A 15552-nucleotide genomic window follows, 5' to 3' on the forward strand; every position below is an offset into this window, starting at 1 on the left:
CCAAAGATGAGGTGAGGACTAAGCTGAAGTAAAGACAGCTCAAGGCTTAGGTCATCAGACGGCTAGCTTCAAAAGGTCAATATCGTTAGAAGGCTAAGGTCATGAGAGGATCAACTTGAGCAAACCAAGGTTGGGCTATCAAATAAAAGTTCAATAGCTAAAATGAAGGATCACGTAAAGTTTGATGTCAAGATGAAGCCCAAGGCCAATTTGAGAAGGCTAAGCTCCTAGTGCGGACCGTCCAAAAATCGACCTCCGAAGGTCGACCCCCAAAAAAGTGAACTCTTGAAAGTCGAACTTCCAAAGGTAACCTCTCGAAGTCGAGCTCCTGAAAGCTAAAATGAAGTGATTTAAAAACGCCAACTAATGAAGGCTGACTGAAAGCAAATCGACTAAAACGAGATAACGCAAGTCTAATTATCTGTTATTTTTTTTACTCCAAAGCTCGACTTAACTTGAAAATTGGAAGGTCCAACGAGAGTCGGATCGACAAGTTCTCTCATCTTTTGTGTACAGATCTGTAATTCAAGACCTCGACGACTAAGAAGCGGGGGCTCACCAATAAGGATCCCTAAAGGTTGCTCGCTTTTCAGCGAGCCAACGGCCCGTGAAGACCTTTGTTGTTCGAAAAGTGGGGGCTAATTTATAAGGACCCCCAACACTCACTAATCCAACCAATATGGATAGAAGACCTCAATGACTAAGAAGCGGGGGCTAACCTATAAGGACATCCGAAGGTTGTTCGCTTTTCAGCGAATCGGTGCCCATGAAGACTTTAGTTATACGAGAAGAGAAGGCTAACTAAAAGAACCTTCGGAGGGCTAACCTATAAGGATCCTCAGCTCACCGATTTCGGTAATAAACACGAGCTAACCTACGGGATTCTCGAAGGTCCTTCATTTTTTAGTGAGTAGAGCCGATGAAGACCTCGACGACTAAAAAGTTGCAAACACTTGGATGATATGACCCTCTGCCTCATCAAAAGCTACAGACACATCACTTCGGCTAGAAAGATGCTTTTAGCACGTCTTCGGCAATCCTGAAATACTCCTTTTGTCTGACCCAATTCTGGCTCGGACTCAAGAGTAGGGGGCCTTATGTTGGGGGGATATTTTGTACTACCCGAAGACGTGAGGCAGGCACGAAGGTATCTCAGGGTCGGCCCCACCTTGATACTAGCAGACCTAATAAGGCATTTGAGCTGATTTCATTCAACAAAGCGGGAAAGATTGACCTTCAGCCCCCACGTAAATCTTCAAATCCCGGGAATAAATGATGACAAGCAGATAAGAAAGAAATAACAAACAAATCCTCCTAGATAAGGGAAGGATAACGGCTAAATCTTGCCCGATAAGTCAAGGTTAATTGCTTGATTCTCTTTTTTTCTTACGGCTCTTCAGCGTTGCCTATAAATAAAGACCTATAAGGGACCCTTAAAGTATGAAATTTCCTCTCTCCCAACGCTCACTCCTTTTCTTTGTTGTCTAGAATTCTGACTTGAGTGTCGAAGGGTTTCCGCTGAAGCCGGCTCCGGTCGGAGATTTTTTTTACAAGTCCTACCATTGCCATCCAACTCCAGTCAATTCGACCTTGAGATGAAATTCTGCCACAACAACCCCCTAAGGTCACCTCATCTTTTCGTCCTCTCCGCGGGTCCTCTTTGGTGATCCCACTCCATTGTTGCCAGCAAGGCAGCCGGGAAGGATTTTGGAATACTGGTACTTGACCAGCAAGATCTTGCATAATGTGTCGGTATGGTATGTTGATATATCATACCAACCTGGTACCTGACCAGCAGGGGTCCAAGGTACTGGTACAACAAACATAGGTTTTTGGTTTAGGGGGAGGAATGCCCTTCAGTCTAAGGCACATTACAATTGTCTTTTTTTAGATGTTGACAAGGTCCTCTGTTCCCAAAAGCAATCCTTATGAAGCATGGCTAAACATTTTGAACAATTGCTGGGTTTTTTTTTTGCCGGTATGGAGTAAAAGAAGCACAAGGATCTGTACTGAATCTCTTCAGCTTTGTCCTTGTTCAGTGGATGCTTGTAGAAAGAAACAAAAATCTTTAATAACAGTAACGAATATAATTTGAAGGAAAAATATGAATGCTAATCATCACTTTAGTTGCAATAATGTGTGCTGGATGTGATATCAAATGATTGATTAATCTGAAGGAGATCTCATACTGAATCTGTTTTGTTCAGCTGCATATACAACTTTGATGTGCGTCTTCTTGGATTCATTTGTATTTTAAGCATGGAGTGCATATGAAGCACAGTATCTGTTCAAAGGTTGTATGGGCTTTATGTCTCATTTACTTCTGATGTGGATTAACATTTGTCTAATGTCTAGTAACACCGTCTCCATTCTAAACCCTAGAATGCATCAAGGTGGAACACTTTTAGATTAGGTAATCCAAGTCATGTGCATATTGTGTGCATGATAGGAGCTTACGTTTCTTTGTTTGGGTAGCAGGTTTTAGTCCTTGCAGTGGCAAATATTGAAAACTCTGATTGTGGATGGCCCTGCAGGATCTTGGCCTATTTGGTCGGGGCAGTTTTTGGGGAATTGGCTATACCCATTTGTGTAGCCCAATTACGCCTACAAGCTGAACTACTCAAAAAAAAAAGAAAAGAAAATAAAAGAAAGAGAAGATGTACTCCCAGCCAAGACATGATCTTTAGGCCTTTTGAAAGAGCTCTGTACACTTAGATTGCCATCACCATTTGTTCATCTTACTTCCAAGAATATCATGAAGATAGAGTGAACATTAAGGCTAGGACTGACCATTTCATCATTAACATAACTTTCTGGAAAATGAGATGAACAGTACTTGCTTATCTACATACTCACTTAAGGAGAAGGAACCTTAAAAATCATCTGTTAGTGAAACCAGTATGCCTTACCATGTGCACACTACAAATCTGATCCCTAACTAAATCTCTTCACATGTTGCTTACACATTTTATGTTTTGAAATTTCATCCACAGAAAATATTAATACATGTCTTGAGATAACTAAATCCGTTTTTGATCAGTCAATTTATAAAGAAACAACTTGAAAGCATAGTTACCAGTAACGTGTTTTTAGTGCAATTTAGATTTGGATGGAAATGAGTTTGGCAATCACATTCCATTCAGTTACCAAAAATATGGGAACAGGTAGGAAACATGAATGGACTGTAGTCTAGTGGAAACTCATCCAAATGCTTAGAAAATTTGTGGAGATATCATTGAGAAAACAAACTGCAGATTGGTTTCTTAGTGGCTTCTGTACATTCCCAATGTGTCTTCTAATATGTTTTAGATGACCGTTTGCTGCCTCTGGAATGCAAGTTTCTAAGCCTCATGTCCCACGTCTTGCTCGTGTTTCTTCCTGCATTCAATTCCTTATTGGCAGCTATGCTTCACAATATGAGTCTGTCAGCCCTTATGCAGCAACCTCAATATTTTTATTGTTATCAAACTGCAAGATCATTTTTTTTTGTTTGTGTGATTACACTAATGCTACATGCCTAGGATCAAACCTGTTATGAATATGCACTTACTATTTGTGCTGTTGGCATCTTAGCATATGGTGGTGGAAAAAATAAGTTATATCCGGCATTCTGCTTGTTGCCATTAAGATATAATAACGTAATGACAAGAAGCACACATTTAATTGTTTTCCTATTCATTTGTTGGACAGGATCAGCCTAACACTGGAATGAACGACAGGGAAGACCCTGAGAAGGAAGTCTTAGAAATTAATGCAAAAGGAGCTATAATTTTTGTTGTAGCAGCATCAGCTTTTCTTTTACTTCTTTTCTATTTTATGTCATCTTGGTTTGTGTGGCTGCTGATTGTGTTGTTCTGCATTGGTGGTACTGAGGTAAGCTTTTCTTTTTAGACTTTTGATTACTTTTTGTTTCGATTATTATATAGTTATTCAACTGATAATTATGGATCCATATACTGTCTCATTTTTTGTCTAAATCTGGATCATTTCAGTCTTTGTAACTCCAGCTTTCATTTTACAGGGAATGCATGTTTGCTTGGTGACACTTATTTCAAGGTTTGTTGGCAGACTGATGGTCATATTATAATCTGGCTACAGTCCCTTTCTCACTGCTTGCTCATTCCCTAACTTAAAATAATGCTGCTCTACTGAACAGATTATCCAAACATTGTGGGCAGAAGACTTTATATCTTCCAATTTTTGGTGAAGTCTTGGTTATATCTGTTGTGGTTTTGCCATTCTGTGCAGCCTTTGCAATTCTATGGGCTGCAAATCAGCATGCTTCATATGCTTGGATTTGTCAAGATATTCTTGTAAGAAATTTTTTTTGCCCTAATGATGTTTGGTTATGCTGCTCTAATTGTTTTTTTTTCTGGTATCTGTCTTCCATGTATTATCTTGAACAAATATATTCATATGAAAGTTTGCATGAACCAAATTTTATTCGATAGCAGTTTTTTTTTTTTCAAAAAATAATTCCCTAGGATCGTCCGCATGAAGGACATGGTTTAATCCATAAAAGGAAAGGGTTTTGTCACAAGATTTCACAAGTGCAAAATCCTTGTTAGTTCACACATGATGCTTTTTGATTTTTCCTAGAGAACTCTGTGTATCAAGCATCGAAAAGGCACATACCATGATCAGAAGTGGTGACTTTTTTTGCACTTAACATTCTTAGAAGTGGTGACTTTTTTTGCACTTAACATCCTTAAAAACATATCGACATGTCTCTTTACAAGGGACGTATTGGGGGCGTACCATACTATATTGGTTTGGAACTGGTTCAAAACTCATGTTCAGATCTGTACAGGCACATTATCGAGGCATACCAACTTGTACCGAGGTGTACTGAGATAGAAAGTGGAAAAAATGGTTCAATGGTTGTTTCAGCATGGGATGTGTACCATACCGTCCTGACTAGTATCATACTGAACCAATAAACTAGTATCATACTAAACCAATAATATACCGATATGGTACCTGGTATTGACATTGTGCACCTTGTTTTACATTCTTGGAAGTTATAGAACATAACTTTAGAATGTCTTTTTAACTTCTCTGAAGTTGTAACTGGTAGCAAGAGGCTCTTGTTTTCCTAGTCTCTCTTTATTAGACAGAGAGAGAGGATATTGCCTAGGACCCATTGCGTGTCTCTTTTTTTGTTAAGCCGAGTCCTAATTCTAGTTCAACCATTAAATCATTTACTTTAAATATAATATACTTGGCTTGGCGACTGCAATCGTATCCATCAACAGACTGCATTCTTACCCAAAGAATGGAGATTAAAATGAGTACCTCTTGACGTTGTATATTACATAATAGTCCCTCAACCAACTAATATTCCTTGTAAGCCAACCGGTTTGGGCCGTTACGCTGCCAATTCCTTGTTGTACATGTGAGTCACTCGAAGTTGTGGACTCTCAAAATAATTTAGAAAATATTTGTGAAATAAATGTATCTATATACATATGTTAAAACATATGATAAAATATTTTTCTAAATTGACCACAGTCGGATTTCAGTCCAACACGTAAGGGACAAAATAAAGTATTCTCTCTTACTGTAGGAATGATGGACCCCTATTGGCTGTCAACAAATCTACATGTATCTTCTTTGTAGCCAACATGTCCATATATAGCCTCCTATTAGTAATCACTGTTTGACAATGTGAAAGCTACGTAAATTCAGCACAAGACTCTGTGACATCCTTAGGTCAATAAATACTTCATATAAACTGTGATTGGAAAATAACCTATCACTCATCATCGATTGACAATGTTAAAGCTACATAAATTCAACACTAGGCTTTGTAAGGAGCTTGTATGAACTGTGATTGGAATAACCTTTCTCAGAACAATAGCAGTTGGTCCCAGAGTGTTCTTTAAGTTAGTCTTAATCCCTGTTTATATAAACACCCATGGTGTTTGCCACTGTCACATATAGTATTACAAATGTCCAGCACTTGATAACCATTTATGAATATGCTGTCCTACCTACTCGAAGGTTGCGATTACATTTTAGATTACAAGAAACTTAGAGCATCATCTATCTTAATTAATTAACTCTATTATTAACATGACCTCTATTCAATGTAATCCAGGGAGAGATTATGCCGTCTTATGACAATCCTATAAGTATCCATAAATTATGTGCATGTAGTAATAAATGAAAATCTAATTTTATTTATTTACTGAAGAAACACTGGCTTTGGAGTTCATACATTTCTTTCAGTACATGTAAGTCAAATGCATGCAGAGAGTTTGTTATTTCTATTTTTTCACATTCTTAGTTTTGTATATCACTATTTCAGGTGCTTTAGCATAGAATAATCGAATTAGGTGATATTTTGTTCTTTTTTTATTCTGTCTCTTCTCCTGCATATACTGGATGAATTGCAGATGCTGGTTAGATGTTTTTTCTTTCTAATTTTAGTAAGGACTCTAGTGACTTTTTGATCAGTAGTATTATTTCTTTGAGCTAATTATATTACTTCTCTCTTTTTTTTTGGTACATAATTATCTTACTTCTCTGTCATTGTGAGACCCTTCATTCAACTTAGTGTGCATGTGGTCTTTCATCATATTAAATCTGCTTAGCCTAATTGAATATGCTTATGTTACCAATTTAAATTGCTATATGTGCATTACTTATCACGGTGAAGAATGCTATAGTATGTCTACTTGTATTCTACCAATCCTATAGACTTAATGTGTATCTGTAGTTGTCAGGTGTTAATTTGTAGGACAGTTGTTTAAGATCATTAATACAAATGTTAAACAACAATTAGCATGGATATCTAGGTTGTTGTGTGGTCCTGCATATCTAAAGATTATATGAAAATTGTGTTTATTCTGTATGCCAAAAGTTGTTAAAATGGTTCTATATTTAAAAGTAAACTATGGAAAGCATACAAGCTGTTAAGGAAAACCCAGCACACATAACTGTGCATGTGCATGTTGAGTCCTGACAGATTTGGCATGATAGCCAGCAGTTACAGCCATAATGTTGATACTTTTGTCTCCATTCTCTTCTTTTTCTCTACCTTCTGGTGAACAGAGATGCGAATTGCATGTTTAAGGAGAAAAACAAAAAGTAGGAAGAAAATAAAACAAAAGGAAATGAATTTGAATTCACAGAGAAATAAATTAAATTCACAAATTTTGAGTAAAAAAATTGGAAAACAAATAAGAAAATAAAACTAGAAGAGTAAAAGCACAAAATGCAAATAAGAAAATAAAGCCAAAAAAATGACAATACAGAAAAAAGATTAGAAACATATCAACAAAAGAAAACTGACAGAAACACAAAGTCAAATTAATTATAGCATAACATGAAACAGAAAATAGAAGAAACTGAAAATGTAAAACACAGAAAATGTTAAAAGGAAATTGAAATCTACATAAATTTATTAGGAAAATAAGAACAATATATACAGTTCAGGGATACATAGTAAAAATATAAAAAAATAGAAATCATGAGTAGAAATGTCAGAAAAATGTCAGTGCAAAGGGCATGGGGATATCTCCTAGATTTAGAAAGAAAGAAAAAAAAAAGAACAAAAACAATAGAATTGGAAAAGCAAAGAAAATTTGCTGTTTTCATGTTCAAGCATATGTTTTGTGACAAAATCAAAAAAAAAAATTGAAAGTGTATGCCTTTGCTGTATCTCTAGATATGTAACACCTCCCTCCCCCCCCAAAAAAAAGAGAATAATGAACAAACTGAAAATGTAATATGGGCTTAGCCTACTCTTCTTTTGCCTCCCACTGTTTGTTTTTCAGGTGCAGGAAATATGCTTACCATGTGATCTTGTTAGATATTCGGGTAAGATCTTGTGGTCAAGTGGACTGGAACGAGAGAAGAGGGGGGAGTGGTGGAGGTCAGGGAGAGGTGAAATCATGAGTGCTTCAGGATGCTGAGTAGGAGATGGAGATGGGAGGTGTAATCCTGCTACATAGGGCAGAGAGAGCAATAATACATTGTCAGATTTGTGGATTCCTTATAGGCAAACTGATGGGATTTGTCCAGGGGTGCGAAAATAAGGAAGCGGACAGTTTATGATGGCCATAAAGGGAGGAGTGTTGCACCATTTTTCATTTAACATGTGTGTGAATGTCAATTAGATAGTACTTTGCTGATAATTTGAACCCAAGCATAGAAGACGAACAAGTTTTTTTTCTCTTTTTTGTTTGGTTTGGAGAGGGATCAGAGAAAAATATCTTATAAGTACGATCATTTTCTATTTATTCAACAAGGAGTTGCTGAAGTTCTCTCACCATGCCAGTGGTTATTTTCTTTTGGTTTTCATGCACATGATATTAAAATTTATGTTAACATCTTGTGAATCAATGAGAAAATTTATGAATACAATGAACTTCAATCGAGGTAATATCATGTGATAAAGAAATAAGATGAAACTAACAAATGATGACATAAAGTAGTAGTTTCTTAAGATACAGATAATAGATGATCAAACACATTAAAATCTTTGTAGAAAGTAAAACATTTTAAATAGTTCTCGAACCAATCGAAGCAAATATACAGTGATAGAACAAAAGGAGAAAAGTAATTAGTTAAAAGAGATTTTCTTCATGCAGAAGAGAAGAGCTAAGAATAAAAAAAGAGAAAGGATAGTGTTTAAGATGCCAGGAAGGAAGAAACTCTTCTTTTATTCCAAAATTCCAAAAGCTGGTGAAGGCATGAATATGACCCTTTATAAAAACCCCGGAGTAACTTATTCTTTTTAATTTCCTAAACTACCTTTCATGAGGCGTTGGTTACTTCAATGCAAATTGTCATAATTTTAAACTACCTTTCATGGTGTCACAATACTTGTAGTTACCAATTGATTGGCTAGTGTGGCTACTGTTTAAAGTTGTGCCTTGTCATTTGCCATCTAATATGGTTTTGAGATCATGCAATACCAACTGTAGAATAAAGTACATGTCCTAAAGACCATAAGTAAGCAATAAACTAAAGAAACTAGACCTGAAAGTAAGGTGAAACTAAATCCACATGTGATGTCAACAATTTGCAGCCCTTTGATGGTTTGGGATGATAGAAGATACTCCTTTTGAGACTATAATCAGTTAGAATAACACATCCGAAACATTTTTATAAGAACAAATTGTTAAAAAAAAAATGAAGAGAGAAGCATGCATTTATTATGAATTTATGATAATTCTCTGAAACTTCATGCTTACGTTACCAAACAATGATCTTGTTATTTAGAAAAAGTTCTCTTGCGCTTCAGTCTTCCACGGTTATGTGCATGTACCTTTTGTGTATAGAGAGATATACCCGCAACAGGGAAGATCTGGAAGTGGTTAGGTTTTCTATTGAGATTGGGATGGGGTTGCTGCTTCTACTTATATTACCTTTCTAGTGATATTGTGTGTGTTGTGTGTGTGTGTGAGAGAGAGAGAGAGAGAGTTTTGGAGGATAGTTTGGGAGCTCTGTCTTGTGCGACCTAAATGTCGACAAAACAATATATCAATGAGATTTTGATTCAATGAACTTAGAAAATTCTGCATTACAGCTGTAATCAGTAGCTCTTAATCTAATTTTAGCAATTTGCTTAGAGTTGTTCTGACAAGGCATTCTGATTTATGTTTTTCTAATGTTTTATATACTGGTATCTACTGTAAAGCAGGTTCATTGTTTTAACAAGTCGCAAGTAGATGAAAAGAAATAATAGCTTGATTTCATGAACCTCAATTACTTGAAGGGAATGTTATTGAAAATTACTAATGTTTAAAATCCTGACTAAAAACACAGGAAACAAAAGTAATGAACATCAATAGCAAATCAGTGCATACTACCAACAATAGCATGTTTTACTTCAACAGTTTTGTCTGGACCTCATGGATTTTGTTACAAGTGATGCGTTGCAACTTGAAGTAATTGACACGTTTTCTGTGTTCTGCAAGTGTAGAATGTTACCTATCTCATTCTTGTTATCTATCAACATTAGTTATAATATAAGCACTTGTAGATGTACCCTACAGTTTTGATTCCACTCATTTTTATCTGATAAGGTGCTCTTTTTTATTTCCAGGGTATCTGTTTGATGATTACTGTACTGCAGATGGCTCGATTGCCAAATATCAAGGTAAACATTTTTCAGGGTCCAGATTCCAGCAACAATGTTTTATACTGGGTTTGCCATAGCTGAAACGACTACTCTTATCTAATTACAATATTTCTGTGCAGGTTGCATCGGCTCTTCTTAGCTGTGCATTTGTATATGATATATTCTGGGTGTTTATATCACCTCTAATATTCCATGAAAGTGTTATGATTGCAGTAAGTCTTATTCTTGTGGTCTTATATCTCAGCATTAATGTTTCTTTATTATTTTTTCCTTTTATTTTTGTCATAAATGAATATACTTTTTGCACCATGAATACTATTGTTCTAACATTTATACTCATGAGCTATTATAGCAACATATGTGATCCAAAATTATTCCTGTTTAAAATTTATTTTGTCTTTCTGTTTTTTGAAGTTAAGATTTATCTTTATCAATTCTTTTGGCCTAACAGTAAAATGCAGTTTCTTTTTTGATTAATACATGCTTATTTCACCTTTTGTCCCTTAGCTGAGGCCAAATAGTTGGGACAAACATGGATGCTTATGGTCACTGTTTTATCCCTTAACCTGGCAAGCCTGTTTATTAAACTTCCAGTTTGTTATATACATTTGAGGAACTCAAAGCTTCCTTTGTTAAAGGAGTAAGCAACATTGAAACAACCTACATCTGCATACAATTAAATGCATGGAATTCTGTTTTGCTGCCAATATCTATTCTTTCATTCATCAGTACCACTGTTATGATCATTTTTAGTTGGAATTAGACTGCAGAGTCTTACTTTTCATCTTGTTATTTGAATCTGAAGAAAGAGAATATGCATTTTTCTAATCACAGTGCATCTACTGTTATATGCATCAAGGGTACATTTGGGATGTTAATCTTAATGTCGATGTAAGATATGCCATTGTTTTTGAAATTGGACCCATGACTTGATGTCCTAGTTAGACCAAATAAATTCATTGTATTCCTTTAGCATTTTGTGGAAAAACAAGAAATATGTTATATGGCTCAACCATCAACTTCCAATAACTATTTGACCTAGAATTGAATTGTTTATCTTGTTTTTCATTGCAAAATGCACAATATATAGTAGCTTAATGGAATTGATTTTCCGGAGTTCATCTTGCATTAAAAATTTAGGAGTTTGTGTTGCAGCATTTTATATTACTTTGTGAGGAATGAGATCAAGATTAATAAGTGTAGATTATTAGTTAGATAGACAGATGGGATAACAAACTTATGTCATTTTCCTTTTTTGCTTTTGTCTAATGTGGAGCTGGAATTAATGTTAAGGGCTTCTAAATCTTATTCTAAATGCTCCTACAACTTAGTCTAGTCTTCTGAGTAATCTTTGCGTCCTCCGGTTGTTCCTCTAGTTTTGCTGAATGCACTTGATGGCTTCTTGATGCCGTAGATGGGATGAAATGAGCCATTACCATCATGTTTCATATTAAGTAGGCCTTGGTAGCACTTTCTAAAGTGCTTGGAAGAATCTTGGTTATTTTTGGTTGGTTGGTAGAATTTTTTTAGTATAATTTTCTCCTTTCATATGTCTTTTATCACCTTCAATGCTATGACTGTGCAGTGGAATCAATTCTTTGTTTTTCCTCCTTCCTGTTTTCATCATTCCAAAAAAGCATATAAATCAATGACTTGTTATCTACAAAGATCTAATCTATGTATAAAAAAATATTTTAGCATTCCTATCATGTTATGGGCATGCTTCTTGACTGCATCCATTTGCAATTTTCATAATTACTGCATGTGATTTTTTTCATGAGTCTGTTCAGAATTTTACATAATATTCGTCAGATTGAAGTTTTTTGTCATTCACTAAGTAAGACACAATTCCAGCTTTTGCATCCATCACAATTTTCATAATTTTACTTCATATGAATTTTTTCACGAGTTTGTTCAGAATTTTACAAAGCATGAAACGTTGTACCTCCCCGATATGGTCCTGTACCGAGTGTACCATAGCATACCGACACTACCTTACTGTACCAAACTACGTACCGATGTTATAGTAGGATTTTATCGGTATGGGATCTGGTACCGAGATGGCGAACCTTGTTACAGAGTGTTTGTCAAATTGAAGGTTCCTATTTTCTATCATTCTCTGAATAAGCCATTAATCCAGCTTTGCAGCAGTTTTTAGCTGCAAAACCTATATCCATATTCCTCTCGAATGATCTTCTATAAGATATTGATATGAAGATCATTCTGTGGCTTTATCTCAGAATATTATCTATATCTTCCATTGTTATTCTTAACCTTATTCTAAAATTTGTTTGAGTCTGAACCTTAGTCATAGATCAACACAAGGATTCCCTTACTTGTATTCCACACCAATTTTTTATTGCATTTCTTGCCATCTCTTATTTACTTAAAGAATTCCCATTTAGTCTTTATGCATGATAATCTATGATTATAGAAAAGAAATGGTCACTCTCTGAGTTGAACTTATTTATATCTCCAGATAAAATTTGATGATTCTTGATTTAGATTTCCATTAAAATTGGATAAGCTTGCTTTCAGAGTATTTACCTCATAGGCACAAATACACACAACCCCACATGCACAAGTTCTTGGATTCTGGAAATCTTATTGGCTAGTTATTCCACATACTACAAATAAATGATTGGGTCATGTGGGTAGTCCGAGTATATTACTTGCTATACTTCATTATTATGTCAACGTCCTTCTTCCCTCCATTTTAGATATAGATTAGAAACAAATTAATCCCTGCATTCTGTCAGATTTAGTACTGGGATGCCATTCTGTATGAATACACTTAATGTTAAGATGTTTAGTAAAAAAGAATTTTGGCATAGCCATATGTGCAATTTTTAGTAGATGTATATAACCTTACATCCAAAAAAAAGGGGATATCATAAGGATGATTTGACAGGAGAATTTATTGTTTATATATTATGAGATGTGGAAGACAACTATGCAGCTCTGTATGGCATTACTTGTCTAGTTTTTCCTCCATGTGGAATTATTCTGCCACTAGGACATCTAGAACTGAGATATTCAAGTTAGACGTTATTACTTGTAAATTATGCAGTAATGGTTTCCCCAGTTATCAGAATAATTTGCTTGACAGGTTGCTCGTGGTGACAACAGTGGGGGAGAATCAATTCCAATGCTTTTGAGAATGCCTCGTTTCTTTGATCCTTGGGGTGGCTATGATATGATTGGCTTTGGGGACATTCTTTTCCCTGGTTTGCTTGTTGCATTCAGTTACAGGTATCTTTGTATGACATTGCATGATTGTCTGAAAGGCGGGTTATTTAAATTCGTCTCCTAGTTGTGTATATAAGACCTGATGGTTATGCATGTTGTTCACTCTTTAATTGCAAAGTCCGGTAGTCTAATTTAACTTGCTAGGCTATGCTACTATCATATTTAGTATAGAAGAGTTATGTTATCACTTGCTAGGCTATGCTACTACCATACTTGGTATAGAAGAGTCATGTTATATGGATGCCTCATTTGTTTTTAAATTTTTAAGGTTCTAAAATTTACGGTGACCTTGTAAAGGTTAAACTGAATGTTCTCATATGCATACCTTCTAGTGAGGTCTTATGTTGCTATTAACTTGCTGCTGATGGCACTTTGACTTATATATATATATATATAGTTGGTTGGGGGGGTGGTGGTGGTGGTGTGGGGGGAGAGTAGAATTTGAGGAAGGGGGGAGGGGCTAATATGGAACATTGCCACCTTCTCCTCCTGACTTGAAATTCAGAATACTAGCTCTACCCAAGCCTAACTATTTACCCCTCTCTTCTTTATCCCCATTACTTGGTCCAAAATAGGGAGCAGTGCCTTTCTTTCTGACCTACATTACCTCTGTCTTCCTCCTTTTCTTATCTCATGTACTCCTATTGATGGCATCAACCTTCCTTGATCTAGATCAAAACACATTTAAACTTGGATCTAATATCTAGATTCAACTCAACTCACTTACACAAATGGTAGTAGTCTGGCTTAGGTTGATCATTCTAGGCTTATGGTCGAACAGGCAGAATGGGTTGTGTTGGGCTCTAGTCTGGTCCAAGCCTGAACCCATATTTTCGGGCTTGAATTGTGATCTGGGTTTGGGGTCAGTACTTTTTAGGGTAATAGATCTTCTAAATACCAGCAAAAAAATAAGTAAGATTTTGTAAAATTCATGTGCAGGAAAAGAAAACATAATAGGTATATTCTACGATCTTAAAAATATTCATCAGACCATTTTGCATTATGGCTATCTTAGATTTATTAATACAAATTCACAAAAACCATGCACAGAGACAGATTCATACTCATATATCTGTAGACTAATATATATGGGCTGATTGGGATATTGGATGGTCAGTGAGTTGTGTAAGTTGTGTCAGTCCATATAGCACTCAAGTTTGGTTGGTTGGAATTGGGTTAAAAATTGGAAGATCCAACCCCAACTCCATAAATGGGTCTATATTCAGACCCTATCCGACCCATGAATTTACATGGGTTGCGTTTGATGGAGTTCTTCTAGGTAGGGGTCCAAGTTGGACCTTGAAAGGAACCAATCCGTTTGCAGCCCTACCAGCAGCCTGCAGTCACTTCTGAAAGGTCTCACCTTGGTGGTCCCACTAGGACCACTAAGCTTGGTTGTATACTAGGCTGCATGACCAATGAGTCAATGACTATTACCTGGTTATATGAGACAGGTGTTAAGCATCCAACTGTACAGAAATGCTGGGCACAGGAATTCTCAAAAGATCAGATGGGCGTGCCAAATATTGCGTAGTTGTGCTTGTAAACATTATATTAGACTTGAAAAATTCCTACTATGGTTTATTGATTTAAGATGTCATTGATTGTCATGAAGCGTTCAAGTGTCCCAGCACATCATGAAGCATAAGTGTTTAAATGCGTGGGTAATGCTACCACCAATAGAGATGTTCTTTAATTAGTGCGATAAACTTGGCTATTATCAACACTTAGACATCTGGCATTTACTTGTGGACTGCCCATGAATAATTTAGGGGGGTGTTTGGTTCGTAACCGAAATCGGAATGGGAATGGGAATGGCTTGGAATCGGAATCGGAATGGCCAAATCCTCCGAAGCGTTTGGTTCATGACCGGAATCGGAATTGGAATGAAAATTTGAATCCATAGAGGAGAGTAGGGATTGAGTTATGTAGAGATTGAGCCATTCCCATTCCATCCTGGAATCGGAATGAGACTCCTCCCAACCAAACGGTTGGAATAGAAGTCACCCATTCCGATTCCGATTTCAAACCCCCACTCCCTCCAACCAAACACCCCCTAGATGTAGTGAGCAGCATATATGCTAGCTAGTATACTTTTTTGGTCATTTCATTCGTTGGGGTATTTAGATTTGGATAGGGATTTATGTTTCACAAGTTGACTTGGTACAGTGAGGTCCAATTTTTGACCAAATGTGTGAGAGAATTTGATC

General features: G+C 36.2%; 1 protein-coding gene across 1 annotated transcript in view; it reads left to right on the top strand.

The window, feature by feature from the left end:
• LOC105034959 (signal peptide peptidase-like 2) overlaps nt 1-15552 on the top strand; it is a 99348-nt gene that overhangs the window by 19728 nt on the left and 64068 nt on the right. Inside the window, exons 6-11 of the mRNA XM_073243935.1 lie at nt 3691-3873; nt 4022-4056; nt 4157-4313; nt 10058-10111; nt 10213-10305; nt 13203-13345. Of these exons, the coding sequence (XP_073100036.1) occupies nt 3691-3873; nt 4022-4056; nt 4157-4313; nt 10058-10111; nt 10213-10305; nt 13203-13345 (665 nt within the window). The remainder of the gene's footprint in view (nt 1-3690; nt 3874-4021; nt 4057-4156; nt 4314-10057; nt 10112-10212; nt 10306-13202; nt 13346-15552) is intronic.

The sequence above is a fragment of the Elaeis guineensis genome, chromosome 9, assembly GCF_000442705.2.
Source record: "Elaeis guineensis isolate ETL-2024a chromosome 9, EG11, whole genome shotgun sequence".
Taxonomy (NCBI): Eukaryota; Viridiplantae; Streptophyta; class Magnoliopsida; order Arecales; family Arecaceae; genus Elaeis; species Elaeis guineensis.